The sequence below is a fragment of the Oryctolagus cuniculus genome, chromosome 14 (assembly GCF_964237555.1).
Source record: "Oryctolagus cuniculus chromosome 14, mOryCun1.1, whole genome shotgun sequence".
In the NCBI taxonomy this organism is placed as follows: domain Eukaryota; kingdom Metazoa; phylum Chordata; class Mammalia; order Lagomorpha; family Leporidae; genus Oryctolagus; species Oryctolagus cuniculus.
The window spans coordinates 3018890-3038966 of NC_091445.1; the positions used below are offsets into that span (position 1 = coordinate 3018890).

The 20077-nt window shown below is 55.0% G+C and overlaps 1 protein-coding gene across 2 annotated transcripts in view; it reads left to right on the forward strand.

Annotated features, from left to right (window-relative positions):
• Positions 1-2026: 2026 nt before the first annotated feature.
• Positions 2027-20077, forward strand: part of JMY (junction mediating and regulatory protein, p53 cofactor) — a 75323-nt gene continuing 57272 nt past the window's right edge. The window contains exon 1 of one of the 2 annotated variants that reach the window (XM_070056325.1): positions 2027-3264. In XM_070056325.1, coding sequence (XP_069912426.1) covers positions 2425-3264 — 840 coding nt within the window. In that variant the 5' untranslated portion in view covers positions 2027-2424. The remainder of the gene's footprint in view (positions 3265-20077) is intronic. The other variant, XM_070056324.1, reaches the window with a different exon arrangement.

Genomic DNA, 20077 nt, shown 5'->3' on the forward strand with positions numbered 1-20077 from the left:
CTGGGGGTGGGAATGGCACAGTAGTTAAAGTGCCATATGGGAGACCTCCATCCAACACGGGAGTCCTCCATCCCACACAGGAGACCTAAATCCACACAGGAGTCCTCCATCCCACATGGGAGTCCTCCATGCCACACGGGAGACCTCCACCCCACACGGGAGTCCTCTATTTCACACAGGAGACTTCCATCCACACGGGAGTCCTCCATCCCACACGGGAGTCCTCCACCCACATGGGAGACCCCACCCCACACGGGAGTCCTCCATCCCACATGGAGTCCTCTATCCCACATGGGAGACCTCCATCCCACATGGAGACCTCCATCCCATACGGAGACCTCCATCCCACACAGAGTCCTCCATCCCACATGGAGTCCTCCATCCCACATGGAGACCTCCATCCCACACGGGAGTCCTCCATCCCACATGGGAGACCCCCACTCCACACGGAGTCCTCCATCCCACACGGGAGACCTCCATCCCACACGGGAGACCTCCATCCCACACGGGAGACCCCCATCCAATTGGAGTCCTCCATCCCACACGGGAGTCCTCCATCCCACATGGAGACCTCCATCCCACACGGGAGTCCTCTATCCCACACGGGAGTCCTCCACCCCACACGGGAGACCCCCACCCCACACGGGAGACCTCCACCCCGCATGGGAGACCTCCACCCCACACGGGAGACCTCCTTCCACACAGGAGACCTCCATCCCACACGGGAGACCCCCACCCCACACGGAGACCTCCATCCCACATGGAGACCTCCATCCCACACGGGAGACCTCCACCCCACACGGAGACCTCCATCCCACACGGGAGACCTCCACCCACACGGGAGTCCTCCATCCCACACGGGAGACCTCCACCCACACAGAGTCTTCCATCCCACACGGGAGACCCCCACGCCACACGGGAGTCCTCCATCCCACACGGGAGACCTCCACCCCACACGGAGACCTCCATCCCACACGGGAGTCCTCCATCCCACACGGGAGTCCTCCATCCCACACGGGAGACCTCCACCCACACGGGAGACCTCCCTCCCACACGGGAGACCTCCCTCCCACACGGGAGCGTCTGGCCCCGCTTCCTCCTAGTGAACACCATGGGAGCTGCATCGATGGCTCAAGGACTGGTGTCCCCGCCACCGCTTGGAGACCCGGATAGGGTTCCCAGGCCGGTTGCTGCTTGCATCTGAGAAGTGACCGGCTGGCCAAGAGATTCTGTCTGTCCCTGCCTGTCTCTCTCCGCCTTTGAAACGCATCTCTAAAAAGTAAAGAACCATTTGTCTTAAACGTCCAGGATGCCAGAACAACTCGGACCTGCGCGCCGCTGGCCCTGGGAGGCTACTGCAGTCGGTCTGGCACCAAGACGGAAACGTGGACGAAGCCCAAAAGGGACAGTTTCCAGGGTCCTGACGGAGCACTGGCACCGGGACCTAGGCCCGCGTCCGCGCTGCCGGGAATGGAAGCGGGGTGCAGGCCGGCGCCCGCTGACCTCCCAGGGGGCGCGCAGCAGCGCTACCCGGGCCACAGAGGCCTCAAGGGGAACGCAAACAGCGCGCCAGGGAGGCGAACCTGCGGCTCACTGCGCCTCGTGCTGGATCCACTGGCCGGCTCGGACCCCTTCGAGACTCGGGGCCGCGGAGCCCGGCACACGGCCCTCTCGGGTCTCAGCGGCCTCCCTCCGGGCGAGCGCAGACAGGCCGACAGCCGAGGGTCCCAGAGTTCGAAACGCCTCTGGTCCTCCGTCTTTGCGCCCCTTTCCCCGCGGGGCGCAGACTCCCCGTGTGTGCGCAGGGCGCACCTGCCGCTCCCCGCGGGCTCCAGGGCCGGGGGGCGGGGCTGCGCGCGGACCGCGAGAGCCGGGAGCGCCGCCGCGCGCCGGCAGGGGCGGAGCCGGAGGCGGGGCCTCCGCGCGCGGGCGGGGCCGGAGGCGGGGCGGGGGCGGGGCCGGGCGGCGGGTGCGCGCGCCGCCGCCGCCGCGTCACCAGCGTGCGGCACGTGCCCGTGTTTACGTCCCTCGTGGAGCCGCCGACGTCAGCAGCCGAATGGCAACACTGTGGCGATGCTGAGGCGCCGAGTTTAGCAGACGCGGCGTTCTGTCCGGCGGGTTCCGGGAGGTCGGCGGGCGCAGGGGCGGCGGCGGCGGCGGCCAGGCCGGCCGGGCCAGCGCGGACACACGCACGGCGCCGGCCCGGGCCCGGGCCCCGGCTCCTCAGCCCCCGGACGCGGTCCGGCGGCCTCGCGCGGGAGGCGGCCGCGGGCCGAGCCCGAGACCCGGCCGCGCGGGACCATGTGAACCGCCTGCTCCGGGACGCGCATTGTCTGCCCCGGAGCCGCGCCACAAAGGAGCCGGGCCGGACGCTAAGATGGCTGCGGGGTCCCGGCGGGCGTGAGCGGGCGCGGCGCCGGAGCCATGTCGTTCGCGCTCGAGGAGACGCTCGAGTCGGACTGGGTCGCCGTGCGGCCTCACGTGTTCGACGGGCGCGAGAAGCACAAGTTCGTCTTCATCGTGGCCTGGAACGAGGTGGAGGGCAAGTTCGCCATCACCTGCCACAACCGCACGGCGCAGCGGCAGAGGAGCGGCTCCCGGGAGCAGGCCGCCGCGCGGGCCGGCGGGGCCGAGGCCGACGGGGCCCGCGGCCAGGGCGGCGCGGCGGCCAGGGCCCGGCCCGCGGCGCCCGCCGCCGCCGCCGCCGCGGCGCCGCTCCGCAGCCCCGGGCCCCGGCGCGGCGCGGCCTGTCCGGAGGCCGGCCCTCGCGGGGCCCCGGCGTCCACGGTGCGCGTGGTGGGCGCCTCCGGGGCGGCCTCGGAGGAGATCGAGGTGCTGGAGCTGGTGCGTGACGACGAGGCGGACGCGGCGCCGCCGCCCGCCGCCGAGCCGGAGCCCGCGGCCGAGGAGTGCAGCTGGGCCGGGCTCTTCTCCTTCCAGGACCTGCGCGCCGTGCACCAGCAGCTGTGCTCGGTGAACTCGCAGCTGGAGCCGTGCCTGCCGGTGTTCCCCGAGGAGCCGTCGGGCATGTGGACCGTGCTGTTCGGGGGCGCGCCCGAGATGACCGAGCAGGAGGTGGACGCGCTGTGCTACCAGCTGCAGGTGTACCTGGGCCACGGGCTGGACACCTGCGGCTGGAAGATCCTCTCGCAGGTGCTGTTCACGGAGAGCGACGACCCCGAGGAGTACTACGAGAGCCTGAGCGAGCTGCGGCAGAAGGGCTACGAGGAGGTGCTGCAGCGGGCGCGGAAGCGCATCCAGGAGGTGGGCGCCGCGCGGGTCAGGGCGCCGGGGCCCGCTGCCTCCCGTCCCCCCTTCGCCGTCTTGAATTGGGTCTCTGACGGGCTCTTGGGAAGCGTGTGGGTTCCCTCCCCGGGTCCGCTCGCGGCCTGGTGGGGCGCGGAGGGAGCCTCCGAGAACGGGGGTGCCGCCGCCGTGCGCCCGGGGCGCCCCGAGCCGACTTGGAGGTCGCTTTTCTGCGCGTGAGCCGCTGACAGCCGGGTGCCCCCAGCCCTCGGCGGCGGCGCGGGTTTGGCCCGCACCGAGGGTCGTGGGGCAGGGGGCGTCAGTGCGGGCGCAGCGGGAGGCAGGTACGCGGGGCAGGTGAGGCCAGGCCTCCGTAGCTTCAGGTGCACGGGAGAGCCTGTGGCCTGTGCACGATGGACCCGGGTGCGTGTAAGGCTTGTTTGGGGCTCGCGGGGGGCCGGGGCGCCGAGCGCCCGGCTCTCCTGTAGTACCGGGCGGTGTTCTCTAGATGGGCCCGGGTGCGTGTAAGGCTTGGGGCTCGCGGGGGGCCAGGGCGCCGAGCCCCCGGCTCTCCTGTAGTACCGGGCGGTGTTCTCAAGATGGGCCCGGGTGCGTGTAAGGCTTGGTTGGGGCTCGCGGGGGGCCGGGGCGCCGAGCCCCCGGCTCTCCTGTAGTACCGGGCGGTGTTCTCCTCTAGATGGGCCCGGGTGCGTGTAAGGCTTGGTTGGGGCTCGCGGGGGGCCGGGGCGCCGAGCCCCCGGCTCTCCTGTAGTACCGGGCGGTGTTCTCCTCTAGATGGGCCCGGGTGCGTGTAAGGCTTGTTTGGGGCTCGCGGGGGGCCGGGGCGCCGAGCCCCCGGCTCTCCTGTAGTACCGGGCGGTGTTCTCCTCTAGATGGGCCCGGGTGCGTGTAAGGCTTGGTTGGGGCTCGCGGGGGGCCGGGGCGCCGAGCCCCCGGCTCTCCTGTAGTACCGGGCGGTGTTCTCCTCTAGATGGGCCCGGGTGCGTGTAAGGCTTGGTTGGGGCTCGCGGGGGGCCGGGGCGCCGAGCCCCCGGCTCCCCTGTAGTACCGGGCGGTGTTCTGCGCTAGACTGCAGTAAATGTCCCCTCACACCGCGGTACGCTTATCGCTTTCCGAATCCGGATTTTCGCTCCTTCCCACGGGTTTGCTTTGTGCTAAATGTGACTGCAATTCGCTGTTTCTCTTCTGGGCTCTGTCTGCCCTAGCATCTTTTTGGAAGGAAGTGTCAGGAGGATTTGCTGTAGCGTTCTGTGCGGTTTCCTGGCGGCAGCAGTAAGGTCAGGGCTGCTTTTTTACTCGACTTAGAGAGATACATAGTAGACTCTAAATCCCTGGCTGAGTAGGCCTGTCTCATCTAGCTTTAATGATACACTGAAAGGGGGCTGTGGTTTTTAAATTCAGGCAGGTCGAAAGTGAGCTTCTGGAAACTGTAGTTTTCTAAGACTTGTTAGAGTGACTGTAGATTTTTAAGTAGTGTGTTTTCCTAGTTAAGATTCTATTGGCTGTAAAATTTTCAACAGAAAAAAAATTAACTTTTTAAGGCCATTGGGAAACAATTAAAAACAAATGAAGTTTATTGTAAATCATTGAAAATAAATTGTTTCTTTTTTTGTCTGATTGCCTTGGTCAGTGTTTGAAAAGTAGCTATTGAGGACAACAGACCGGTTTGCTGATTTCTAAGGGGAGATTAAATTGAGAAATTCTGGGGCTCGGATGGGTGGTGTGATTAGTGATGTCTGCCGGGGGCGTGGTGTTAGAAGTGTACAGGAGGCTCCCTTGTGTTTGGCTTCTGCAGCTACGTCATGTCTGTATTCTGCTGAGTTTAGTAATTTCTTGAACTCATTGTCTTTCATTTTCAGTTTTCAAGTTGGTTTAGCTTGTGGAGCTAGTGATAGCATTTCTTCAAAGATGTATTTGTTTGTTAATGTATTTGACAGGCAGAGTTACCAAGAAAGGGGGAGAGCGAGCAGGTAAGTGAGGTCTTCCATCCCCCATGCACTCCCCGGATGTGATGGCAATGACCAGGAGTCTGGAACTCCATCCAGGTCTCCTGTGTAGGCTTGGGAACCCAGCACTGCTTTCCCAGGTGCATTAGCAGGGAGTGGGATTGGAGGAGGAGCCGCTGGGTCCCGCGTGGGATGCTGGCGTTGCAGGCTGTGCCTGCTGCGCCGAGCGCTGACCCTTTTGTCACCGCTAGAATTGCCTGCTTTGCAAGCTTGGGGCACACCCTTCTTGAAGTTTGATTTTGGAACACCCTGATGATTTATCACGGGGTCACTGAGAAGTATTCCCCTATCTTTGTCCAGTAGAATATTGAAGAATTAAGCCTTAGATTTTCTGCTAAAAGTTCTTGTTAATGAGTCACAAATTTGGTTAACTGACTGGAAATTAAAATTTGTGAGGATTTAGAATTTATGCAGTGTTAATGGGAATATTTTTAGGTGACAGAGTTGTAAGATTGCATACTACAAAGTATATACATGTTTTGTGTGAATTGCTTGTCAGTGTAAATGTGAAATTGTTTCCAGGCAGGTGTGTCATGGAGTTTTCCAGGGTTGACAGTGGGAAGTGCGGTGTGTACAGCAGGCACACGGTCCCACAGGGATGCCAGAGCTACCAAGGCCCCTCTGGGCGGTGGCCACTGAGCAGATTCCCGTTCACAGTAGGGCGTGTGTGCTCGGCTTGGTGGTGCTGGAGGTTGGCTTTGACCGGGTTTCTCTGTAAGGGCAGATAGTAGGAGGGGTTGATGTACTGAACGCTGATTCCCGCCCAGTGGAGACCGCCATTGCGAGCACATGTGGGGTGCACAGTAGGAAGCCTGCCGCAGCTCAGTGGGAAAGACCTGGGTTTGAGGTAGGGCTCACCACTTGTTATGACCTCGTGACAGCCAGGACGTGGGAATGCTGACAGGGCATCTCAAGGTCTCCGTAAGATGAAGAGTGCCTGGCACCCACAGAGAAGCATCCTCTCTGCTTGCCTGGGCTGTGCGTTGCCTGCAGCCTCTGTAGAGACAGGCCGGCTCTGGGCTCTTCACACTGCCTGGCTCCTGCCAGCTGCCCGTCCTTGGAGACACCTGCCACAGCAGCCGTGCGGCGCCTGGCATGGGCTCTGCAGCCAAGGAACCCCCAGACTCAGATCAGCTCTGCGCTGGGCTCAGCCAGACTCGTGTCTGGTCTGCCAGGCCTCGGCACCGTGTGTGGTTTTTTTTTTTTTTTTTTTTTTTTTTTTTTTTTTTTTTTAAGATTTATTTTTATTTATTTGAAAGGCAGAGTTAGAAGAGGAGGGACAGAGAGAGAGCATCCGTCCGTGAGTGGGCATGAGTGGGGAGAAGGGGTGTCACTGACAGGACAGCTAAGGCAGCAGAGGACAGCGCTCGTGCAAGGCTGCGTGGTGGGTGGGTTTCTGAGGAGCCCTACCTGTGCCCAGGGTCTGCGGAGTGGGGCTGGGGGTGCCTGGCAGTCCTGGGAAGTGAGCCTGAGGAAGCCGGTCCACCTTTGTTGGGGATGTTTTTGTTTTGTTTTGGTTGTAAAGACTTGTTTTATTTGAAAGGCAGACAGGGAAGAGAAAGATCTTCCACCTGCTGGTTCACTCCCCAGATGGCAACAGAGCAGCTGAGCCGGGCTGAAACCAGGAGCCTGAACTCCACCCCGTGTCTCCCACTGAAACTTGATCTGGCCGTCCCACTTGGGTGGGATCTGCTGCTTTGCAGGCTCATCAGCAGGGAGCTGGATCAGAAGTGGAGCAGCTGGGACCCCAACCAGTGCTGCCACAGGATGCTGGCATCACCGGTGGTGGCTTTACCGCCTGTGGCTTGTCTTGATGCCAAGGCCTGTGTGCCTTCACTGAGACACTGGAAGGTCGGCAGGCTCCACGGCTGAGGACAGAGAGTGGCATTATTTTAAAATTCCATCAGCTCAGTCATGTGGCTTTTAAAGTAAAACAACTCGTCTTGTTTCAAATTAATTCTGACAGGCACGAGGTGAGGGCCGCCTGCCTGTTGTGTTTTAGTGGAGGGAGGTTGCCTAGGGATGGAGGACAGGTTTATGTTGACAGTGCCCAGGCGTGGTTTTCCTTTGTGTCCTAAAATGGCTCAGTAGCAGCAGTTCTGCGTGCCAAGGTTGGTCAGCAGAGGAGAGCCTGGCTTGTCACCATTCCTTCTCCCTGCTGGTCGTGGAGCCCTGCTGAAATCCAGCTACGGACACTGGGGTCCACCTTCCTTGGGGCCAGGAAGCCAGAACTGGGTATCAGCAGGTGGTGGAGGCCGGCTGGGGAAGGACTTGCTGACTGCAGCCAGGGAGCTGCTGGGCTGCACAGCAGGCGCTGCGAGGGGGGAGGCCGGTGCTTGGGCTGGTTCTTTGAAAATAGGGCAGACTGCTAAGTGGACTTTGTGGGGTTCTTAAGATGGTGATGAAAGACTGGAAAGCTGGAGGCCTTTGAAGTACTGATTTTGATACTAGTTATTGTTTTCATTCCTGGGTCAAACCAGCTGTGGTTGTTTTTTGTAGCACTGACAGGAGGTGAGTGGGGAGAAGAATCCGTGCTCCCAGGCAAGTGCGGCCGCCTTCCTGACCACTGGTTCACACTGCCCGTGCAGCATCACCTGACACTCGCCCTGTCCACAGCAGAGTCCACAGACGTCAGTACCGTGTGGAAGAGGGCTGTGTGTGTATCAGGAGACGGTGGGTGGCAGGATTGCTGTGTCACACACACCGTTAGCCATCTCCATTTCCCAGATGCTCACCCGTAACTGCTCTCAGTCTGGAAATATTTATTTGCTTGAAAGGCACCTGGCGCATACTTGATAACGCTGAACTTTTGTTAACACTAGTCTTCATGTCAGCCTAAGGCCTGCGAGGACTGGGCCAGGAACACAGCTCAGGTCCTGCTTGGCTCGAGGAACCCAGTTACCCGAGGCATCCCTGCCACCATCCAGGGTCTGTGTTAGCAGGAAGTTGGAGTCAGGAGCCAGGACTGGGCAGCTGACTCTGGCGCTGCAGTGTGGGATGGGGCATCTGAACCAGCACCCTAACTTCTGCTCTAAGCATCTGTCCTGAACTTAGGTGCATTTGCCACATCCAGCAGGGGAGAGAACTGGGTTCTAGTCCAGGCCTATCCGATTCCTCCTGCCTCTGCACTGCTGGCCTCTCCCCACCTCTGTAGTGAAGCAGCAAGGCTCACTGGTAACTTTGCCAAAATGACATCTGTGGTCATTGTCTCAACCCTGGACAGAAACCCACAGTGCCTGCAGATGACTGTAGTTGGAGAACTCCGTGAGCATTTACCGTGCACACCTGTTTTGTCTGGGGTGGAGTATTGTGACACCAGAGGAGGCTAGTCTAAGTCTGTGCCTCCATGTTTGGCATGCAGAGCACTGACTCAGAGCGCACACGCTTTTCTCATGTGGGTAGAGCGGGAGCAAGTTTATAGCAGCGCTCAAATGTTCTCTTGTGCGTCCTGCTCCACATTAGCACGGCCGGGAGTGGGCTTGTTTAGGTGGTGCGATCATTTTCTGTAAAAGTTTTCACAGGCATCTTTAAAGTAAGATGTCTTACTTGACAGAACTTACTTTCCCTCTAACATTTCCTAACACCTTTTTTTTTCCTCCCCTCAGTAAAATTAGGGGATTTGTTGTAGTCTAAGCAGAGGCCTGAAATTGACCCCTTTCTTCCTGCTCTCAGATTTTATTCCCATTTAAAATAGTCTGTGATATTGAATTTAATCATGAACTTTTCTGTACCCTCATAACTGGACTAAATAAACAGTCATCTTCCTTACTGGCTAAATCGTTCTCACTAGGCCAGGAAGTCCGAGGGGATAGTCCCGATGTGTGGTAGCATCTCTAGCTATATTTTAGTTTGGGAATCTTGCCTCTTTCTTCTATATCAGGTGATGTGAATTGGTGTTGGGGTTGGGGTTGCTACAGGAAAATGGAAAGGTCATGACTAGTGGGGTTGACGAGGACTTTGGCAGGTATTTGGTCTGCTGAGGATGCCCCATGGATTCTGTACCCAGCCCCCAGCCCTGGCTTCCTGTCCCTGCAGACCCTGGACAGGGGCTCACGCATGTGCCCAGCCCTGGCTTCCTGTCCCTGCAGACCCTGGACAGGGGCTCACGCATGTGCCCAGCCCTGGCTTCCTGTCCCTGCAGACCCTGGGCAGGGGCTCACGCGTGTGCCCAGCCCTGGCTTCCTGTCCCTGCAGACCCTGGACAGGGGCTCACGCGTGTGCCCAGCCCTGGCTTCCTGTCCCTGCAGACCCTGGACAGGGGCTCACGTGTGTGCCCAGCCCTGGCTTCCTGTCCCTGCAGACCCTGGACAGGGGCTCACGCGTGTACCCAGCCCTGGCTTCCTGTCCCTGCAGACCCTGGACAGGGGCTCACGCGTGTACCCAGCCCTGGCTTCCTGTCCCTGCAGACCCTGGGCAGGGGCTCATGCGTGTGCCCAGCCCTGGCTTCCTGTCCCTGCAGACCCTGGGCAAGGGCTCACGGATTTACATTCTTGTCACCCATGTGGAGGAAACCTGAACTGGGTCCTGATTCCCAGCATCAGCCCCAGGTTGGCCCTGCTGTTGGTTATTTGGTTGGGTATTCGGTGAGTGACCAGCAGTTGGGAGCTTTCTCTTTCTGCCTCTCAAATAATATTTTTGAAAGATTGAGAGGGATGAATCGACTTAGCAGTGGCAGTGTTTAGACCTGGAAGTTAGGTGGGAATGGATAGCGTTCATTATTTTACAAAAAGGAGATGATACGCTAGCATGCCTGTGAAGTGTGCTAGGAGGACTGTTTTGTCAACAGTGAGTTTATAAAGTTTGGCTCCTTGGAGGGCCTTGGAGTTGGCTCTTAGCTGCTTTTACTCTACTGTTTGTAGCTTTCTGAGACCTAAAGCTTGAAGTAACACTGTCTATCTATGTTGGTGGAAATTATCATAAGGGAGTTTGGGAGAGGAACAGTTGCCTTTTTTTTTTTTTTTTTTTAAATTTTATTTTGTTATTTGAGAGGTAGACAAAGAGAAGGAGCTACCACCTGCTGGTTCACTCCCCAAGTGCCTGCAATGGTTGGGGCTGGGGCCAGGGCTGGGAGCCAGGAACTCCATCCAGGTCTCTGTGTGGGTGACAGGGGCCCAACTGCTTGAGCAGTCGCCTGCTGCCTCCTAGGGTCTGCATTGGCAGGAAGCTGGGCTAAATGCCTGCCTCGGGAACAGGTGTTCCCTATCTGAAATAATCAGCATATTTCTGAGTTTAGAAATGGGAAGTTGGATGAAATTATAAAATTACAATTTTGTTCTCTGTCTTGTCTGCACTATTCTTCCATTGCTCTGTTCAGTTTATCTTTCCATGACATTTCATTATATTTTCGGTCTCCCCAGACTTAAGAAACGGATAAAAGAATAGACCGGCATGAGTAGAGGAGGCCATCTGGACCAGTGGTTTGGGCTCGAGCTGGGCTGTAGGGGCCCACCCTTTCTGTTTCCCAGCAGCTTAAGTTTTGGCACCTCTGTGAGCCTCTGCTTGTAGTTACTCACCTCCGAAGTGTCATAGCAGCTTCACCTACATCAGAAGTTGTTAGGGGGAATTGAAAGAGTGTACGAGTGGCTGCGCGGTGCCTGGCAGAGAGAGACCCTCAGTAAATATCGCCTTTATTACCACGATTGTTCTACATCTGCTTCTCCTTGTTTCCCACCATGCTAGTTGACTGCTGGGCTCCTCCCAGATCCATGCTGTTTGTGCTAAAGACCAGGTTTGCTGTAGCAGAAGCTGGCGCCCAGCGTGTCAGATGCTTGCAAACGAGGCACAGGTGTTGTGGCACAGTGGGTTAAGCTGCTGCTCCGGAGGCTTGCATCCCTTGTTGGAATGCCTGGTTCCAGTCCCTGCTGCTCTGCCCTCCCCGCTTCCTGCTAATGGGTCCTGGGAGGGCAGCCAGTGACAGCCTGAGTGCTCGGGTGCCTGCACCCATGTGGGGGCTCTTGGCTTTGCTTTGGCCCAGCCCTGGCTCCGGCAGGAATCTGGAGAGAACCAGCCGGGGGAACCAGCCTTGTACCACTCCCCCAACTCCTACCCCAGCCCCAGTCACTGCCTTTTAAGCAGATAAAAAGTTAATACTGAATTTTTTCATTTGTCCCATATAAAAACTTTGTTAAAACAGCACAGAAAGGAGCAACCAGTGGGGCTCGGAAGGAGCTCCTACTGCAGTGCACACAAGCCGCTTCCTGTGCGTGCTGTTAGGGGACTTGGGGTCATGTGATCCATCTTTTTTTTTTATTTTTATTTTTTTGACAGGCAGAGTGGACAGAGAGAGAGACAGAGAGAAAGGTCTTCCTTTTCCGTTGGTTCACCCTCCAATGGCTGCCGCGGCAGGCGCACCACGCTGATCCGATGGCAGGAGCCAGGTACTTATCCTGGTCTCCCATGGGGTGCAGGGCCCAAGCACTTGGGCCATCCTCCACTGCACTCCCTGGCCACAGCAGAGAGCTGGCCTGGAAGAGGGGCAATCAGGACAGAATCCGGCGCCCCGACCGGGACTAGAACCTGGTGTGCCGGCGCCGCAAGGCAGAGGATTAGCCTAGTGAGCTGCGGCGCTGGCCATGTGATCCATCTTGTGCCACTTCCTGTACATGCTGTTACGGGACCCGGGGTCACGTGATCCGTCTTGTGCTTGGGTATAATTGTGATTCCAGTATTTCCTAACGTCAGCTGTGCTGATAGCTCTCTGCATTTTCCCTGTGTTCCTCTTCTGTTTGTCAGCATACCGTGCAGCCCTCAGTGCAGTTGACTTGCAGACGTTGCAGTGGGATAACTACTAGGGAGGCAGGAAGCATCAGCCTTTGGCGGCCTCCAGTACCAGCCATTTATTCAGTGATTGGGAGACAGCGCCTTCCGTGTTACTACAAAGACTTGTGTGGATTCTTTCTAGCTAGACCTATATTCTGACATTCCCCAAATGCCCACCACAGTTGGGCTGGGCCATTCCATAGCCAGGAACCTGGAACTCAGTCTGGGTCTCTTAGGGTGGCAGGAAGCCAGCAACTGGAGCTGTCACCTGCTGCCTTCCGGAGTGAGCTCTGCAAGGCTCACACTGCTGGGAAGGTGGGGCACGGCGCGCTTCCACAACAAGCACCGGAGACAAGTTCCAGTGAACGTGTCCACTTTATTAACGACCACGCGCACCTTCTGGGGCGTAGCTGCTTCAGGGCAACACTGGTTCTATAGGACTGAGCCCACATGGCGCCGCTATGCTTCTCCAATCAGCTTGAAGGTCACGTAGGCTACATAACCTTCCTGATTGGCCTGGACCACACTCGGGAGCAGTTTATTTATTTATTTATTTAGACAGGCAGAGTTAGACAGTGAGAGAGAGAAAGGTTTTCTTTCCGTTGGTTCACCCCCTAAATGGCCGCTGTGGCCAGCACACTGTGATGATCTGAAGCCAGGAGCCAGGTGCTTCTCCTGGTCTCCCATGGGGTGCAGGGCCCAAGCACTTTGGCCATCCTCCACTGCACTCCCGGACCACAGCAGAGAGCTGGACTGGAAGAGGAGCAATTGGGACAAAACCTGGCACCCCAACCGGGACTAGAACCCAGGGTGCTGGCGCCGCAGGCAGAGGATTAGCCTAGTGAGCTGCGGTGCCGGCCTCAGGAGCGGTTTACTTGATTGGCGGGGGTGGGGAAAATTTGCCAACAGTCAGGTTAAGCCCCTACATGGGCAGTCTCCCAGGTAGACACAGGATCGCCCACAGAGCTCCAGCAGGAAGCTGAAATCAGAAGTAGAGCCATGACTCAAACCCAAGCGCTCCGAGACGGCTGCAGGCATCCCAGGTGACATCCCAGCCACTGTACCGACTGCCAGCCTCCAAGGCTTTTCTTTTGTAGTAGTTATTTAAAATAGCAAACATTGTGTAGCTATATGAAAACAATTTTCATTATATCCTGTAAGTCATTTTCTGTTTTTAAGATTGAAATTTTTGTGTCCGGTGCTGTGCTGTAGTGGGTGAATCCACTACCTGCAGTGCTGGCATCTCATGTGGGTGCCGGTTCTATTCCCGGCTGCTCCTCCTCCGATCCAGCTCTCTGCTATGGCCTGGGAAAGCAGTAGAAGATGATTTAAGTCTTTGGGCCCCTGCACCCGTGTGGGAGACCCAGAAGAAGCTGCTAGCTTCAGATTGGCGCAGCTCTGGCCATTCGAGCCATTTCAGAAGTGAACCAGTGGGTGGAAGACACCTTTCTCTCTCTCTCTTTCGCTCTCTTTCTGCCTCTCTGTAACTCTGCCTTTAAAATAAATAAGTCTTTTTTAAAAAAATGAAATTTTTTTTCAACTGAAATTTTTAAGGACTGTTAAAAACTAGGACACACACCTTGGCCTGAGCCTGTGTAGGGCCAGGCCCGTTGGTGTCACTATCTTCACCTGCCCATCTGGTCTTCTCCTCACCCCCTCCCCTCTTTTGTTCTTGGAAAGGGAAGCCCTGTGAGGCCCGCTGTGCGCCGCATTGTAGTCGTCAGGGCACACGTGTGGACCAGCCTCATGGCGTGTCGTGTGTGGCATATGGCACTAACAGACTTGGCGTCCTGCCCTCTAATAGGGGCGACAGTGGGCCTGGGAGGTGTTCTGACTGCAGGGAAGACCAAGCCCGTGATGTGCAGTGAGCGGTTTCATCTCCCTGAGCTGTGTGTAGATGCAGTGTAGGTGGGCAAGCTGACTGAGCCTCTCAGCGCGCCCTTGTGCAGGGTGAGGCCATCGCAGCAGGAGCTGGCCGAGGTTTAGGCCCTCATTGCCTGCCCTCACCAGAGGACAGCTGCATTGCTGCAAACCTCTCTTCTCATGACCCTGAACTCCTTTTCTGATGCCCTCCCTGGAAAAGTGCAGAAGGGCTGGATGTAGTCTAATTCCTTTGGGGTCATTGTGCTATGTTGGAAAAATGTGTGTGTATAGTATCTGAGTTTCTGTAAGTTGTTGATTCTTCAGTTTCCCAGGTAACAGATGAGCAGGTGGTTTTTACAGCTGGTGTTTGGTGTGTGTGTGTGCGCACCCCTGGGATCGCAGTGAAATGTCCGTCTCCTGCTCTGTGGTCGTCTCCCAGTCCAGAGCCCTGCTCCGCAGGTCTCACTCCCCCTTGGCCCTGGATGCCCTGCCTTCCCCTGTTGGGTCTGTTAGCGTGGCACATCCTCTGCCTGCTGTCCCAGATGCCGGCTCTGGCTCTTTGGAGTCTGTTTCCTGGAGTTTGCCTCATCCCATCAATTCCTAGAGTGAGTTGGTTCTTCCAGATTAGGTATTTGTTGATTTTGGGAAGCCACTGATTATGCTACATGGTTGATTTTTATAGGGATTTTTTTCAGCATGAGAGAAAGAAGCAGTGATGGGTGCACTGATAGTGAGTGCGGACTGACTCAGTGTTCCCTAGAAACATGTGAACTGAGGACCTGCTCCCTTGTTCTGGGACTGCTTTCTGCACCCACTTGACTGGGTCAGTCTTGTTACTTCTTCCCTGAACCGGGTGTAGATCTCTTCTAGTGTTTTTCTTGCAGTGTAGCCTTGCTCCCAGACTTCTTTAAAGCCTGCTTCGTACCTTTATATCCATCTCTGCGGCCCTGCCTAACAACACAGAGCAGCAAGCGGAACCTCCATCACTCACCATCATCCTGCATACTGAGTCCATATTCCTGGCGCTTAGGGTCATCTGCATCTCGCTTACCTGCTACTCTTAGCTCACGCTGTTCTCCAGGAACCCGTTCATTCTAGAAAGCTCTTTACCCATTAATTGTGGAACTCACTGTGTCCATTTCTGTTTTAATTCTGTTATCCAGGACCTGCCCCCTCCCCCCCATGCCTTTTTTTGGGGGTTAAGTTTCACCCCCCCCCCACTTTTTTTTTTTTTTTTTTTGGACAGGCAGAGTTAGAAAGTGAGAGAGAGACAGAGACAGAGAGAGAGAGAGAGAGAGACAGAGAGAGAGAGAGAGAGGAAGGTCTTCCTTTTTCCATTGGTTCGCCCCCAAATAAGTGTCACCCTTCTTGTGAGAGTCAGACCAAATGCCTCTCCTGTTGAAAGCTATTCTTGGCCACTGGGAAAGTGGAGGTTGCTGTTGAACGTTCAGAAATTAGAGGCCTTCGGTTATAGCTCCTGTCTGTAACTGCTGCCCTGGTTTTTCTCTTTATCAAATCCCTCTCCCCTTCAGAATCCTTTTAAGGGGCAGGCAGGTGTTTGGCCTAGCAACTGAGAGGCCACTTTTGATACTAGCTTTCACATGCGAGTGGCTGGATGTGAATTCTGACTCATTCTGATTCTAGCTCCCTGCTGGTGTAGACCCTAAGAGAGTAGTGATGGCTCAAGTACTTGGGTTCCTGCTACCTACATGGTAGACCTAAATTGAGTTTCAAAGTCCTGGCTTTGGTCCACCGAAGTCTGAGCTGTTGCTGGCATTTGGAAAGTGAACTGGCAGGTGAGAGCTTTCTCTGTCTTATACCTCTCAAATAAATATGTAAAACTTTAAAAAGGCCGGCGCCGCGGCTCACTAGGCTAATCCTCCGCCTTGCAGCGCCGGCACACCGGGTTCTAGTCCCGGTCGGGGTGCCGGATTCTGTCCCGGTTGCCCCTCTTCCAGGCCAGCTCTCTGCTGTGGCCAGGGAGTGCAGTGGAGGATGGCCCAAGTGCTTGGGCCCTGCACCCCATGGGAGACCAGGAGAAGCACCTGGCTCCTGCCATCGGATCAGCGCGGTGCGCCGGCCGCAGTGTGCCGGCCGCGGCAGGCATTGGAGGGTGAACCAACGGCAAAAGGAAGACCTTTCTCTCTCTCTCTCTCTCTCACTGTCCACTCTGCCTGTCAAAAAAAAAAAAAAAACTTAAAAAAAATACATTGTAAACCCCTAGGATACAAAGACAGATTTTGTTTTGTTTTTAATATTGATGTATTTATTTGGAAAACAAAATGACAGGAATAAAGAGACAGAAACCGGTTTTCATCAGCTGGATCACTCCTCAAACATCTACAACGGCCAGGAGCCAGGGACTCCATCTGGGTCTTCAATGTGGGTGGCAGAACCCAAGTACTTGGGCCATCTTCCGCTGCCTCCCAGGGCCAGTAACAGGAAGTAGCTGAGAAGCGCAGAGTATCTGGAACTCAATTAGGCCCTCCAATATGGGTTGTAGGTGTTGCAGGTGGTGGATTAATCTGCTGTGCCACATGCCTCCTCCACTGCTTGCTTTATTTTTTTAAAGAAAGCACCACTGTTTTAACAATTATTTTATTTGAAAGGCATAATGACAGAGAGACCCTCCATCCACTGGCTCACTCTTGTGAATGGTAGCAGCAGCCAGGACTGAGCCGAGCCAGGGGCAGGAATTCCCTCCACGTGTCTCACCGGGGTCGCAGGGGCCCAAGTGCTTACCAGGAAGCTGCATTGGAAGTAGAGCAGCCAGGACTCAAACCAGCACTCCCATATGGGATGCTGGCTTCACAAGTAGCAGCTTAACCTGTTGTTTTCTAATGCTTCGCTTCTCCCAGTGGAAAAAGCAGGTACACAAAAGATACTGTTTTTTTAAAGATTGGTTTCTCTATTGAAAGGCAGTGAAGAGAGCGAGAGACAGATTTTCCATCCACTGGTTCACTTCTCAAATGGCTCTGACAGCTGGGGATGGTCCAGGCTGAAGCCAGGAGCCAGGAGCCCCGTCAGGGTCTTTATCATATTAGTGGTGAGGGACCCAAGCCCTTGGGCTGGTATCTGCTGCTTCCCAGGTGTGTTAACAAGGAGCTGGATTCACAGTGCTGCAGGTGGAACAGGAACCAGCTCTCCAGTATGGGATGCGGGCATCCGAAGCAGTGACTTAACTGGCTGCACCACCCTGTTCACCCCAAAGTGTTCTTTGACCCATTTTAATGTTGGTTTCTGTAAATGACAAGTGTGTGTTTTAATGAAAGGTATATATTTCTCCAGGAGTAAAATGCAGTCAGATATACAACTTAAAAGGAGCTAAAAATATATTTTTTTTAAATGTATTTGAAAGAGATAGGAGGAGAAAGAGGGTTCCTTCTGCTGGTTCATCCCTTGTGGGTGCAGGGGCCCACATATTTGAGCCATCTTCTGCTGCTTTCCCAGGCGCATTAGCAGGGAGCTGGATCAGAAGTGGAGCAGCCAGGACTCAAACTGGTGCCCATATGGGATGCCAGCACTGCAGGTGGAGGCTTAACCTTCTACAGCCACAGAGCTGGGCCCTTAATAATTTTAAAATTCCGGTTTGAGTCATTACTGTCATTAGCCCTTTCTACAAGATTTCAGTGTTGACGGTACTAACAGAGGCTCCATAATTAGCCTAGTAATAATATAAAGATGACTCAGCAGAGATTGGTGGTGAATATGGATCATGTTTGCGGTTGGCCCTTCTTTGACATGAGAAGAGACCCAGGAGACCTGGGTGGGGTTCCTGGTCACTGCCGGGCCCTCCTGTCTGAGTGTCTGGAGTCACCTCTTGTCACAAGCAGGTGATGGTTAGTGCTTGACTAATACGTGAGTGGTGAAGATACTATTTGTAGATTTTCTGTTGCTTCTGACACATCACCCTAATACAGAAGCACAAGGGGGCACTCAGTGTAGGATTTGACATCAGATAAGGGAGAAATGTTACGGACATGATAGCTTGACTTTTTATGTAGAATTTTAGAACTCATTCCAAGCTCTTCAAGGATAGAATGAGTCTTATGAGCCCAGTCAGAAATGGCCCAGGGGAACTCGGGCTGGCAGGGTGAAGCCTGGGAGTCTGCTCTGCTCTGCAACTGGCCGCTTGCTAGAGGCCAAGGTGAGTAGGTGCAGGAAGGGAGTATGGGCACAGGGTCCTTTTGACAGTTTCTCTCTGCATTGTATTTGAGATAGAAAATCGTTCACTTTCCATATGCTCACAACAGCTGAGGTTGGGCCAGTTCAAACCAAGGAACCCAGAGCCCAGTCTGGGTCTCCCAGGTGGGTGGCAGGGACCAAAGTGAACTTGAACTGCCATCTGCCAGCCCCTAGCATGCTCACCAGCAGGAAGCTGGGGTCAAGTGCAGAGCATGGACCTGAACCCTGCCATCCCAGGCGGCATCTTAACCCCCCAGTTTGTCTCACAGTGGTTGTAGGACTGGATAATACCTGTGAGTTCTGGCCGGAGGAACGTTTGCGTGAGCACACTTTCCTCTCAGGGTCGGGTAGCTGAGGCCGTCCAGGTGAAGTGCCAGCCGATTTTTATCAGGGCTACACTGAGCAAAACAAGAAAGCTCTCAGGGGAGCTAGAAAGAAGGGAAGGGAGGCTGTGTTCTGCTTACCAGGCTAGCACATCGAATGCTTTACAGAATTCTACTTCATGTCTTAAGGGAATCGGTGGAGCAGAATAATTTTCTAAAATCTCACCGTGGGTGTGTGGGAATTCAGCACCCGACTCACCAGGCCTGTGCTGTGCCTGCCCCTCTTGCTGCAGCCTTCAGGCTCCGGGGGTTGCTCTGGGGCACGTTCTCAGGAATCCTCTGAAGGCCCCTTGTATTCTCACCAGATCTGTCTGCATGTGATGCCCCTCACATTTAGCAAAGCTGCATCCTGCTGTACCCTAAAGTTCCTTAATCCTAAACAACCCAGTGTTCTTGACAGTTGCTCCTTTGTCTGACTTGGGGCATTATTTGTAGCAGCATGCATATTTTATACTTCAAAAATTGCTAATGTCCAACAAAGCTCAGCTTTCTATTCCCTGGACTTTGTCAGTTTTTGGTTAGCAAAATAGGAAATGAAACTGTAATTATAACAGGTTAGTGATTCCTGTTGCATCATAAATTACAGGAAATGACCTAGCCTGATATGTAGTAAATTGCATCTTTTGAAATGAGGTTGTAAGGTGCATTTTCTTTAAGATTGGAAAAGCATGACACTTAAGAGCGAAGACAAATGAATAAATTAGCAGTGTTAGGTGAGATGCCATGGGCTTCTCCAAGAGTGTTGACTTAGTTCTTGCAAAATAGCTGTGTAAAGTACTATCTGGTTTGAGGATAGGCACGAGGGAAACAGTGTTTCATATTTGAGTAGCACATCTGATGTTCAGCCTTGTCAGTTGCACATATTTATGTAGAGCTGTATTATAATTTAATGCACACAATGATTAGACTCTCGTTTTTGCAGAAAGTACTATCTTAAGTGTTTGTGTGCCCTGTGGTGTCTGAAAGAAGAGCTCTAAGCAGCCCAGTGTGTGAGGGCTGGCCTGTTGAAGGGTGGCATTTGAGCCCTTCTAAATGACTTGGGAGTGTTATGTTGCTCCCATTCTCATTCTTATTTTTTTTCTTTTAGTAAAGATTTGTCTGTTTGAAAGGCAGAGTTACAGAGAGGCAGAGGCAGGGAGAGAAAGGTCTTCCATCTGCTAGACCAGTCCCCGGATGCTGCAAGGGCCGGAGTTGGGCTGGTCTGAAGCCAGGAGCCAGGAGCTTTTTCCAGGTCTTCCACGTGGGTGCAGGGGCCCAACGACTTGGACCATCTTCTGCTTTCCCAGGCATAGTGGAGAGCTGGATGGGAAGTGGAGCAGCTGGGACTAGAAGTGGCAGCCATGTGGGATGCCAGCACTGCAGGCGGCGGCTTTACCCGCTGTGCCACAATGCCGGCCCAGCCCCCCATTCTTTTAACAGTTTTGCTATTCCTCGTATTTGGGTAGAAAATCATTATCTGAAAATGTTCCACTTTCAAGTGGAATGAAAGATAAAGGATTCTGAACGTGTACATTATTTTGCAAGGGGAGGATTATTGCCTTCAGAACTGTAAAAGGCAGGGGCTGGCATTGTGACTGAGTCCTGTATTGAGTGCTGATCCAAACTGCTGCTTGT